The sequence below is a fragment of the Oncorhynchus kisutch genome, linkage group LG19, assembly GCF_002021735.2.
Source record: "Oncorhynchus kisutch isolate 150728-3 linkage group LG19, Okis_V2, whole genome shotgun sequence".
Lineage (NCBI taxonomy): Eukaryota > Metazoa > Chordata > Actinopteri > Salmoniformes > Salmonidae > Oncorhynchus > Oncorhynchus kisutch.
The window spans coordinates 12,757,753-12,770,006 of record NC_034192.2 but is presented as its reverse complement, the minus strand read 5'-3'; the positions used below and the strand labels follow the sequence as shown (position 1 = coordinate 12,770,006).

The 12,254-nt window shown below is 46.1% G+C and overlaps 1 protein-coding gene across 2 annotated transcripts in view; it reads left to right on the top strand.

Moving 5' to 3' along the window:
- Positions 1-11,469, top strand: part of LOC109864321 (ataxin-7-like protein 1) — a 31,886-nt gene extending 20,417 nt beyond the window's left edge. For both annotated transcript variants that reach the window (XM_020452036.2, XM_031797627.1), the window contains 4 exons: positions 38-260; positions 6,973-7,094; positions 7,457-8,141; positions 8,382-11,469. In XM_020452036.2, the coding sequence (XP_020307625.1) occupies positions 38-260; positions 6,973-7,094; positions 7,457-8,141; positions 8,382-8,399 (1,048 nt within the window). In that variant the 3' untranslated portion in view covers positions 8,400-11,469. The remainder of the gene's footprint in view (positions 1-37; positions 261-6,972; positions 7,095-7,456; positions 8,142-8,381) is intronic.
- The last annotated feature ends 785 nt before the right edge of the window (positions 11,470-12,254 follow it).

Sequence of the window (12,254 nt, the reverse complement as noted above, 5' to 3'; positions counted from 1 at the left end):
TCTCTCTGTCTCTCTGTCTCTCTCTGTGTGTGTACAGGGTACCAGGTGGTGGGGGCGCTGCTGTCCTATCCTCCACCCCCGTCCCTCCAGCCTCGACCCAGGACCCCCCAGCCCCTGTCTGGCAGAGGGCAGGAGAGGACAGGGACGGTCATTTGTCCAGTTATGAGGGCGACCCAGGAACACCGGAGGACCCTGACAGAGACATAGACGGAGACCGACCATCCTGCCACTACTCCCCTCACCACCCTCGACCGCTGGGGGTATGTACCTTTAGTCTTTTAACAGACGCTCTTTTCCAGGGTCACTTACAGGAGAAATGTAGGTTAAATGCGTTGTCTACACAACATTTAACATTTAAGGTAGCTATGTGCAAAAATATGTATAATTTGTACAAAGGGTGTGTAAGTAATTGCTACATTTCAGCTGTAAGTAATTGCTACATTTCCTTTATAAAACGTTCCCTTATCTGTCTAACACCCCGACTGAAATCAACCCTACGCCCCTTCCCTAGAGCTAGGAAGATAAACAGAAAACTACCGACACGGACATTGCCCTCTTACCGGCGCATTTTGGTTACATCTGTAATTTTCGGTGAATATGCTATACAACGTTGCTTTGGATGTTTTTATTTTTTATAAAAAATATAAAAAATTCTCCCCAATTTCGTGGTATCTAATTGTTTTAGTAGCTACTATCTTGTCTCATCGCAACAACTCCCGTACGGGCTCGGGAGAGACAAAGGTTGAAAGTCATGCGTCCTCCGATACACAACCCAACCAAGCCGCACCTCATGCATCCAACCCGGGAGCCAGCTGCACCATGTGTCGGAGGAAACACCGTGCACCTGGCAACCTTAATTAGCGCGCACTGCGCCCGGCCCGCCACGGGAGTCGCTGGTGCGCGCTGAGACAAGGACATCCCTACCGGCCAAGCCCTCCCTAACCCGGACGACGCTAGGCCAATTGTGCGTCTCCCCACGGACCTCCCGGTCGCGGCCGGTTACGACAGAGCCTGGGCGCAAACCCAGAGTCTCTGATGACACAGCTGGCGCTGCAGATTATTTTTTTTAAAATATTTCACCTTTATTTAACTAGGCAAGTGACGGCCAACCCTGGCCAAACCCAGACGACGCTGGACCAATTTTGCGCCGCCCTATGTGACTCCCAATCATGGCCGGTTGTGATACAGCCTGGATGGAACCAGGGACTGTAGTGACGCCTCTTGCACTGGGATGCAGTGCCTTAGACCACTGTGCCACTCAGTACGGTGACATGGCAATAGCTCCTCAGTCATTACTAAGGCATAGCCCTATAGTATTATCATCAGGCATGCCGGCTGAGGTTTCCACAATATTGCTTACACAATCAAATCTCTACAGTGTGTGTGTGTGTGTGTGTGCAGGGGGGGAGGGGTAGACCTGTGTGTTATGGACATGAAGCCATATCACAATAAATTTACCCATTTTGCTCGATAACGATAAGTACACAGTCACTTTCCATTAGTGGCAGGGATCTCGACTTTGCCAGTGCCAAGACCGACATGAAAGTTAGCTACAATGTTTCATCTAACATGTTCAGTGAATGCATGAGGGATATTTTGATGTGCAACCGGTCAAAATAGGATCCAGAATGATCAGATTTCTTCGTGGCTTTTTATAGATTCTTTTGCCTGCATCTTTTTTTTTGGTGCATATTGGCCTCGGCAATATGACACACAATTCACCACCTGAGGAAGTAAGAACTCAAAACACATATTGCTAACCCTAAATATATGACATTGTTGCTAGATGGCCATGTAATTGACCTAACAGTAAATGTAATGCCTCAACAAAAACTTTCCATTGGCAGGCATCAATAAGACGACTTGATGTATTGACTGCAAATGGCAGGGTCCGTCAGCGCATCATCTCAATCACATACTCTGTCTGTCAAGTGCTGTTATTTCCTCAATATTGAAAGCTGAGGAACAAATATGCTCACATAAAGCTGAGAATGTCCTATTTTTTTTAACAACTTTGTTTAGAACAAAAACATCCAAAGAAGGGCCTCCCGGGTGGCGCAGTGGTTAAGGGCGCTGTACTGCTGTACTGCTAACTAATCGCTGCAGCTGTACATAGTCTATCGGTAAATAGCCCACCCAATTTACCAACCTCATCCCCATACTGTTTATATTTATTTACTTTTCTGCTCTTTTGCACACCAGTATCTCTACCTGTACATGACCATCTGATCATTTATCACTCCAGTGTTAATCTGCTAAATTGTAATTATTTGCCTACCTCCTCATGCCTTTTGCACACAACGTATATAGACTTCTTTTTTTTTGTTATTGACTTGTTTATTGTTTACTCCATGTATAACTCTGTGTTGTTGTCTGTTCACACTGCTATGCTTTATCTTGGCCAGGTCGCAGTTGTAAATGAGAACTTGTTCTCAACTAGCCTACCTGGTTAAATAAAGGTGTTCTCAACTAGCCTACCTGGTTAAATAAAGGTGTTCTCAACTAGCCTACCTGGTTAAATAAAGGTGTTCTCAACTAGCCTACCTGGTTAAATAAAGGTGTTCTCAACTAGCCTACCTGGTTAAATAAAGGTGTTCTCAACTAGCCTACCTGGTTAAATAAAGGTGTTCTCAACTAGCCTACCTGGTTAAATAAAGGTGTTCTCAACTAGCCTACCTGGTTAAATAAAGGTGTTCTCAACTAGCCTACCTGGTTAAATAAAGGTGTTCTCAACTAGCCTACCTGGTTAAATAAAGGTTACATTTAAAAATGTAAAAAGTAGGGGTGTAATGATACACATATTTGTACTGAACCGTTCGGTACGGAGACCTCAGTCCGGTCCGCACTGTGAACACGAATGAATACATACAAATATTACAAAATGTAAACACTAAACCTATAGGCTATCAAATCAAATTTTATTGGTCACATACACATGGTTAGCAGATGTTAATGCGAGTGTAGCGAAATGCTTGTGCTTCTAGTTCTGACCTTGCAGTAATATCTAACAAGTAATCTAACAATTCCCCAACAACTACCTTATACACACAAGTGTAAAGGAATGAATAAGAATATGTACATAAAAATATATATGGATGAGCGATGGCCGAACGGCATAGGCAAGATGCAGTAGATGGTATAGAGTACAGTATATACATATGACATGAGTAGTGTAGGATATGTAAACATTATATAAAGTGGCATAGTTTAAAGTGACTAGTGATACATTTATTACATCCAATGTTTTATTATTACAGTGGTTGGAGTTGAGTCAGTGTGTTGCCAGCAGCCACTCAATGTTAGTGATGGCTGGTTAACAGTCTGATGGCCTTGAGATAGAAGCTGTTTTTCAGTCTCTCGGTCCCAGCTTTGATGCACCTATACTGACCTCGCCTTCTGGATGGTAGCGGGGTGAACAGGCAGTGGCTCGGGTGGTTGTTGTCCTTGATGATCTTTTTGGCCTTCCTGTGACATCGGGTGGTGTAGGTGTCCTGGAGGGCAGGTAGTTTGCCCCCGGTGATGCGTTGTGCAGACCTCACTACCCTCTGGAGAGCCTTACGGTTGTAGGCGGAGCAGTTGCCGTACCAGGCGGTGATACAGCCCGATGGGATGCTCTTGATTGTGCAATCTGTAAAAGTTTGAGTGTTTTTGGTGACGAGCCAAATTTCTTCAGCCTCCTGAGGTTGAAGATGCGCTGTTGCGCCTTTTTCACCACGCTGTCTGTGTGGGGGGACCATTTCAGTTTGTCCGTGATGTGTATGCCGAGGAACTTAACTTTCCATCTTCTCCACTATTGTCCCGTCGATGTGGATAGGGGGATGCTCCCTCTGCTGTTTCCTGAATTCCACGATAATCTCCTTTGTTTTGTTGATGTTGAGTGTGAGGTTATTTTCCTGACACCACACTCCGAGGGCCCTCACCTCCTCTCTGTTGGCCGTCTGGTCGTTGTTGGTAATGAAAACCTACCACTGTAGTGTTGTCAGCAAACTTGATAATTGAGTTGGAGGAGTGCATGGCCATGCAATCATGGGTGAACAGGGAGTACAGGAGAGGGCTGAGAATGCACCCTTGTGGGGCCCCAGTGTTGAGGATCAGAGGGGTGAAGATGTTGTTTCCTACCCTCACCACCTTGGGGCGGCCCGTCAGGAAGTCCAGGACCCAGTTGCACAGGGCGGGGTCGAGACCCAGGGTCTCGAGGTTAATGACGAGTTTGGAGGGTACTATGGTGTTAAATGCTGAGCTGTAGTCGATGCACGGCATTCTTACATAGGTATTCCTCTTGTCCAGATGGGTTGGGGAAGGTTTTAATAGTTGCTGTGGGTACAACATCACCGATACACTTGCTTATAAACTCGCTCACCAAATCAGGGTATTCATCAATGTTATTGTCCGACGCTATGCGGAACATATCCCAGTCCACGTGATCGAAGCAATCTTGAAGCGTGGAATCAGATTGATCGGACCAGCGTTGAACAGACCTGAGCACAGGCATTTCCTGTTTTAGTTTCTGTCTATAGGCTGTGAGCATAAAATGGAGTCGTGGTCAGATTTTCCAAAAGGAGGGCGGGGCGGGGCTTTGTATGCATCGCGGAAGTTAGAGTAACAATGGTCCAGGATTCTTTCTGCCCGGGTAGCGCATTCGATTTGTTGATAAAATCTTGTTTTCAGATTAGCCTTGTTAAAATCCCCAACACAATGAATGCAGCCTCAGGATATGTGGTTTCCAGTTTACATAGAGTCCAATGAAGTTCATTCAGGGCCATCGATGTGTCTGCTTGATGTGGCTGTGATTATAATCGAAGAGAATTCCCTTGGTAGATAATGCGGTTGACATTTGATTGTAAGGAATTCTAGGTCAGGTGAACAAAAGGACTTGAGTTCCTGTATGTTGTTATGATTACACTACGACTCGTTAATCATAAGGCATACACTCCCGCCCTTCTTCTTACCAGAGAGATGTTTGTTTCTGTCGGCGCGATGTGTGAAGAAACCAGGTGGCTGTACCGACTCCGATAGTGTGTCTTGAGTGAGCCATGTTTCCGTGAAACAAAGAACGTTACCATCTCTGATGTCTCTCTGGAAGGCAACCCTTGCTCGAATTTTGTCTACCTTGTTGTCAAGAGACTGGACATTGGCGAGTAGTAAACTCCGGAGCGGTGCGCGATGTGCCCGTCTACGGAGCCTGACCAGAAGACCGCTTCTCCTGCCCCTCCTGCGGCGCCGTTGTTTTGGGTCACTGGCCGGGATCCGATCCATTGTCCTGGGTGGTGGTCCAAACAGAGGATCCGCTTCGGGAAAGTCGTATTCCTGGTCGTAATGTTGTTAAGTTGACGTTGCTCTTATATCCAATAGTTCTTCCCGGCTGTATGTAATAAGACTTCAGATTTCCTGGGGTAACAGTGTAAGAAATAATACATACAAAAAAATAAATACTGCACAGATTCCTAAGAACGCGAAGCGAAGCGACCATCTCTGTTGGCGCCAGAAGATATGATACGTACGCTGTGGTTACAGGCCTACACCTCTTGAGTAAATCTTAACAGGAAAAACAACATTTCAGGCTATTCTGTTAAAACAAGCTATGCGCTTGTTAATCAAAATTTTAATCTTAATTGGGGCATTTGAAAATGCTCTTTTCTGAGGCGCAGCCGGGGAACTAGTTCTATGGTGGGGTCGATAAACCAGAATTGGAGGATCCTCCATCGTTTAAATCTCCCGTTTGGGAACATTTTAGCTTCCTAGTAGATTACTACAGCGATGGACATAGAGTTGTGGGTAAAACGTTAACAGTATGTTGCCACGCTCAACGAGAATAGCTTATGCAGCTGGCAACACCTCAAATATGTTGACATCACCTCAGTATACCGCATGCAAGCAGCCCTTGGCAGCAGATTCTGACCTGACCAAGAGATAGGTAGGCTATGTTTATATTTTTTACAGTCTTCGGTTTATAGCCGCGGATATGTGCCTATTCTCGGTGGTTGAGAACAGAGGGTTTCAGCACCTCGTGATAGTGCTCGAGCCACACAACAAACTTCCCTCTTGCACCCATTTCAGCAAACAGGTAGCACCTGCTCTATATAAGCATACAAAAACCAAAGTGTTCAATGAATTGGCACTTACTTAAGTGTCATCACATCGCATTACCCCGGAGTGGGAGATGTACCGTGCTACAGAAACACCCCCTTTATGAGCGCCACAAGTGCGTATCTGGCACTGAAGGATGCAGTGTCATGGTGCGTTCGTTACCAAGATGGAAGTTGGAATTTGCCACTTGAACGACCCTCCAACTGGTTATTACTAGTGGGAAACTCCTGAGCTCCCACTTCTCCCCCATATTGACCTTTGACGTCACCTACTAAGGAAATGACCCCTAACAGCATTTTCAGCAGTTCAATACGACAACGAAAAATTGCTTTAAAAAAATAAATTTGTGTGGATTTGGAACTGTATAATAGCTGTACTTTTAGTTTAGCCATTAGCCAATCTGCGTCTCTCAGTGAGTTCAAATCACATGAACGCATCCAACTGGTGAATTCCCACCTCCCACATGGTCACAAACGCAGCGTCAGAGTGGAAACCTGAGAGGCCCGCCATAACAATCCTGTCACGACAGACAATGCCAGGAACATTGTGAATGCTGTACATTGTGTGAATGCTGAACATTGTGACGCTGTACATTGTGAATGCTGTACATTGTGAATGCTGTACATTGTGAATGCTGTACATTGTGAATGCTGTACATTGTGAATGCGGAACATTGTGAATGCGGAACATTGTGAATGCGGAACATTGTGAATGGCATTTAATCTTCCCACTGTCCCGAAATCCGAACCATGACCCCTAAAAACCTCAATGCGTACCGAAACATGGGTTTGGTGAACCGTTACACCCCTTAGCTTGAAGCCCATCCATACAAGCTGATTTGATCTCTTTTCTCCGACTGTGTTAACCCCTCCCTCCATGTTTCAGTGCTGTGCGTTCAACAGCAGGCTGATGGGGCGTGGTCACTATGTGTTTGACCGGCGGTGGGACAGGATGAGGCTGGCGTTACACTGCATGGTGGAGAAACATGTCAACGCTCAGATGTGGAGGTGAGGAAAGTGTGCGTCTGTTGGTGTACCAGTCTAAATGATTTGTCGGCCCGTGTTCTTGGGCTCTGGGACAAACTCCAATGTATTTACATCCAGCTTAAGACTTCTGAGATGCCCTATGGAGAAAGTGGGTTCAGCTGTCTAGGGAAGACACACAGAGACTCATAGACACTATTAATAGGTGTGGAATGGCAGATGTTAGTATGACCTGGATCTGCTGAGGCTCTGGAATAGGACGTCAGCTCATATTCTAGACAGTAATGTCTCTGAACCCCTGTAAATCTACGGGTCAGTATTTCATTATGGCTCTGGTTTTCCTAACGCACTGCCTCTGCTTGTCTCTGTCCTCTGCTGTTTTACAGAAAGATGCCCCTGGCTGCTGAGAGCCCTCCCTCCCCCAGCTCTCTCACCCCTCCTCCCCCCATTTCCTCCCCCTCCTTCCCTCCCTCCACCAACGGAGCCTTCTCCCTTGGATCCTACTCCACAGCCTTCCCCCAGAATGCATCAGCAGCAGGGTTGTTTGGCATCAGGGACCCCTCCCTGGCCACTGTCTCCGCCTTAGGGAAACCACGGAACGGCACTTCCACCAAACCCATCAGGCCCCCAGGGGCCACTGGTGTCGCGGCCAAGAAGAGGAGGACCACCCTTCCATCTAGTTTTGACACTCTCAGGGGGAACAACAGCAGCTACCACACTCTGACTCCCACCCCCATGCTCAGCTCTGGCTTTCCCCCCCTTAGTGGTAGGAGAAAGACCTTAGGACACAGTGCCAGTGAGGTGGGGGTCAGGGCCGAGGACTGGTACTCCAACCCTGACCCAACCAACACCACACCCTACCCCCTCACTACGGACCACCAAAGCCCCCTGCCTCCACCCAGCCCCCTGGCCCACGGAGGAGGGGTGGAGGGGAGAAAGAGGAGGAGCCCCAGTGCGTATGGAGGAGGAGGAAAGCCCAGTAAGGTGACCAAAGCAGCAGCAGGGCTGGACGGCATCTTCAGGAGGAACAGCACTGGACTTCTGGCCTCAGGCCCCGAGTCACCTCGACAGGTAAACACACCTAACTCACCTGGTTACTCACATGGTAATTCACCTCACTTGACAGCTTCAAGTTAGCTTGGCTCAAATACAACTAGCCTGCCTCATATTTATTTTTGCTGTCACGGATTATACAGATTGATGCCGTTTTTGGATATGGGTTGAGCTTGACTGTCAACTTGTATCTTTCTTTCTCCATTTCTTGCCTTCCCTCTGCTCTTCCTCTCCCCCTGTTTCTCTTTTCTCTTGCAGTCCAAGTTGCATCATTGACAATAACAGGAGACATGGACAGAATGCTGGGCAGCTACATGGACTAGAATCTGTGACCTTTGACCCAATGTCAGTAACACAGGGTCCTGCACCTCTGAACAGTGATGTCACCCCGCCCACACATTGATCAGCCAATGGGCGGTTTTGCAGAGGTAGTCTCCATGAATCAAGACACTCATCATCACAAACTGCCCTCTGAAAAGGGAACCTGCTTTAGTTTGGCATCTTCATCACTCTACATGCATTTAGACATTTGTTGTTGTAGCTTCCTGTTCCTGTGTGGTCAGGTGACCAGGAAGGAATTCCCATGTCCAAAAACTTCCTCAGACAGACCTGTCTTGACAGCCCCAGCAGACCTCCCTTCCTCACCACACACACACCCTTCTCTCCAGCATGCCAGAGTTCAAAGTGCACTTGCTCTCCTCCTGGAGGCTACACAACAACCTGTCTGTCACACAAGGGAAGACTTCATACCGACACTTTTTCATGAAATGGCTTGCAAAATAGGAACAATTCAGGTTATCGAGGATTGTTTTTACTATTCGTCTCAAATGTTGCGACACAGAGTGTCAGGACCTACACCCTAAATGGAAAAAACGATGGTGTTGGATTTTTGAAAAATGTATAATAATTTATAATTTCTTCATTTTCTTACTGACCAGAGTAGAGCTACAAACATTGAGCAAAATTATATTTGTATGTCAATTTTAAAAAGTATTATTATAATCATAGTTATTGTTGAAAATGTGTACATATATTTTATTATTTATTATTAGTCTCCCCTTACTAAAAGAACTGAAGCTATAGTGTTTTACCTGCCAGGTGACGTGTGCGCTCTTAATACGATGCTTAGTATTTTCAAGGGTCCTCTGCCGGTGGTTCTCTCGTTTCACACTTCTTCCAATGTTTCTATATGATATGTACATTACAGAAATGTACATATGGCACCAGCCATCTTCTTTTAATATCGCTGGTTCCACTGCGCTGTGTCCTTCTATTCTGTCAAGCATGGACACACTACAGGGACGTCACTGACATGGGCTGCATCTCAATAGTCTTAAGTGGCATCTTCTCCTCGTCTCCTCCTTTTTGTCTTTCCTGATCTGAAAACGACGGTGGCCTTTAGAGAAAATGTGGTGGTTGCCAGACAGGAATTTGACTTCTGTCTAGCGAGTTCTTTCTGTAGGAAGTTACTTTAGATGACTTCGATGCGTATTTCAGAACAGTGGCAGTGCCCCTACTGTTGCATAGTGTAGGTGGGGAAGTCTGTTCAGTGTTTGCCTTTTTCCTCATATGCCCAGGTCATTAAATCTACTTCCATTTCTATAGATATTTGCTGGCCACCAAGTATGAACTCTGGGGTGGGAGGACGCGCACAATCAAGACACATTTTTAATTTTTTTTGTATTTGTAATGAATTTCGAAAATGTTCTTTCGTTTTTCTTTCACTTTGAAAATGTTGACGGTTTGGTAGATCGGAAGGGGGAAAAAGGGGGAAAAATCCAATATATTCCCTTTTTTTTTTTTGAGGGAATTGTAAGACTGCAAAATGCGAAGACTGCTAGGGGTGTGTAGACTTTCACCAGGCACTGTATACATTTGTAAAGGTGTTTTGTCAACAACAGTAAATATGAAGACTAGGCCTGTATTCCTTGTGACGTCAATCCCCTCTATAAACCTGTGTAGTGTGGGCCAGGGGTATTCAACTCTGACCCTACGAGGGCCGGAGCCTTCTGGTTTTCTGTTCTACCTGATCAGTAATTGCACCCAGCTGGTGTCCCAGGTCTAAATCAGGGACTGATGGGGAAAATGGGGAAAAACAATGCATTGAAACTGGCTTTGAGGTCCGGAGTTGAGTTTGAAAGGTGTAGGCTATCTGAATCTCAAGACAGAATGTGTCTGTCACCATGGCTAAGGGAAGTCACAAACACTGTCTGCCTGGTCCAGGGGGAGGTATTGTGGGGGAAGGTTTCTATGCCTGCCGTTTTGTCTTCAGACCCTGCCTCTGCAGGAGTACACACTCTTCCAAGTCCTTAGGCCCTCCATTTTTCTATAAGTGCTCATAGGTGAAGGTATTGTCTCTTTTTCACCATCTCGGTCAGATATGCTCGCTTTCTGCAAGTGGTCAATGTCGACATGTAACTTCTTCCCAACATAGTATTAGGCTTACAGAATATCAGTTTATAACTCCCTTTCAATTACCAGTTACTGTTCGATCACTGAAAATGTGTGCACTGCTCTAATGGTTAGTCCCGTCAGGAGGCAGCAATGCCCCTCTCCAGTCATTTAGGTTCACAAACGGCACGTGACTGACTAGGTAGTATTCCTGAAGGTTAACTTTGCTTTTCCTCCCCTCACTATTTTCACTGAGTGTGGAGCAGCAAATATGGCATCTAGTTCAACTGCCTCAGAGGCTGACTCAAGTTTATGGGGAGTAGCAGTACACTATGGGAAGATCTCAATTGCATACGGCTCGCTTCTTCGCTCCTCGTCTTCTTCTCAAAACCCATTGGATAAGAAAGCCAAAAGTCCCGCCCATCTGACCTTCTCCTCCAATGGGTTGTGAGAATGACGGCAGGAGAGAGGACACGAGGAGAATGCAATTGAGGTCTTCCCTACGTGTTGGTCTGAAATGGCACGCTGTTCCCTGTAGTGCACTACTTTTGACCAATGCCCTAATATAAGTGCCCTGGGCAAAACAAGGGCACTGTATCGGGAATACAGTGCCTAAGTAGTGCACTATAGGGAATGACGCAGACTTGAGTAGACTAGTGTTTCAGTGCAGTCTCCTCGCTACTCACCCAGGACATGGATGTCTCTCTGTAAGTAAGGCCTTATTTTTGTATTCACTGTAAATAAAGCAGAACCTGGTCCTTGTCGAGATCTTACTATGAAATAGTCACTGGTTCACCTTTATCAGTCTGTGGTGGCGTCCATCATGTGCTTTCTACTCCTGGGTGACTCTTTTATCCTGTTGTCCCCATGGTGTTTTTAACACATTTAGATGTGTAGTTTCAGGTTTGACTATGTTTTGGATTAAAAAAGGATATATAAAATGTTTTCTACCTGCTGTTTTGTCCTGTCCCTTCTTGATGGAATAACTTCACCCAGGTGCACGATTCAGCATAGCAGGATAGTAATTCCGTGGGAGAATCTCAATTATATCCTCCTCGCGTCCTCTCTCCTTGCCTCCTCAATACCCATTGGATAAGAAGTCAGAGGTCCCACCCCTCTGACCTTCCCCAATGGGTTTTTAGAAGGAGGAAAGGAGAGAGGATGCGAGGAGGATGCAATTGATGTCTTTGTTTCCCGCGGGGGGGGGGATGTACACAATGAATTATGCTTGAAAGAGGGACAGACACCCATACATTTCCATTTACTTGAATTAGTCCTCTGTACACTTGCAAAGTCCATTCCCCTCATTCCTGCAAGGGTGGCACTTTTAAAGGCCTACCTAATATAAAATGTATGGATTGTGCCACATGGACTGGAGCAGTGAGTAAAGGCCGGGGTGGGTGTAGTGCTGATGTTTAGGAGATCTTTGAGTCCCCTAGTACACATGACCACAAACGATCACTTGGTATACAGTCTAGTAGGTGAGCCAGAATCCATTTTGAAACCAGACCTGATCATTATGTTGGTGAACAAACACTGACATCTGGAACTGTGTTGAGCAGGGAGCATTCTTCTGTTCGTAATATATTGCGAGAACAACAAGTCCTGGTGTGTAGGGATGGCTACTACAGAGCTGTGTTCATCCTATTCTTCACAGTAGCCTATCCATCCGCCTGTAAAAGGTTCTGCGCTTATAGACGATGTCTAGTGTAGCAACAGGTGCCGCCACATCGCAAGAAT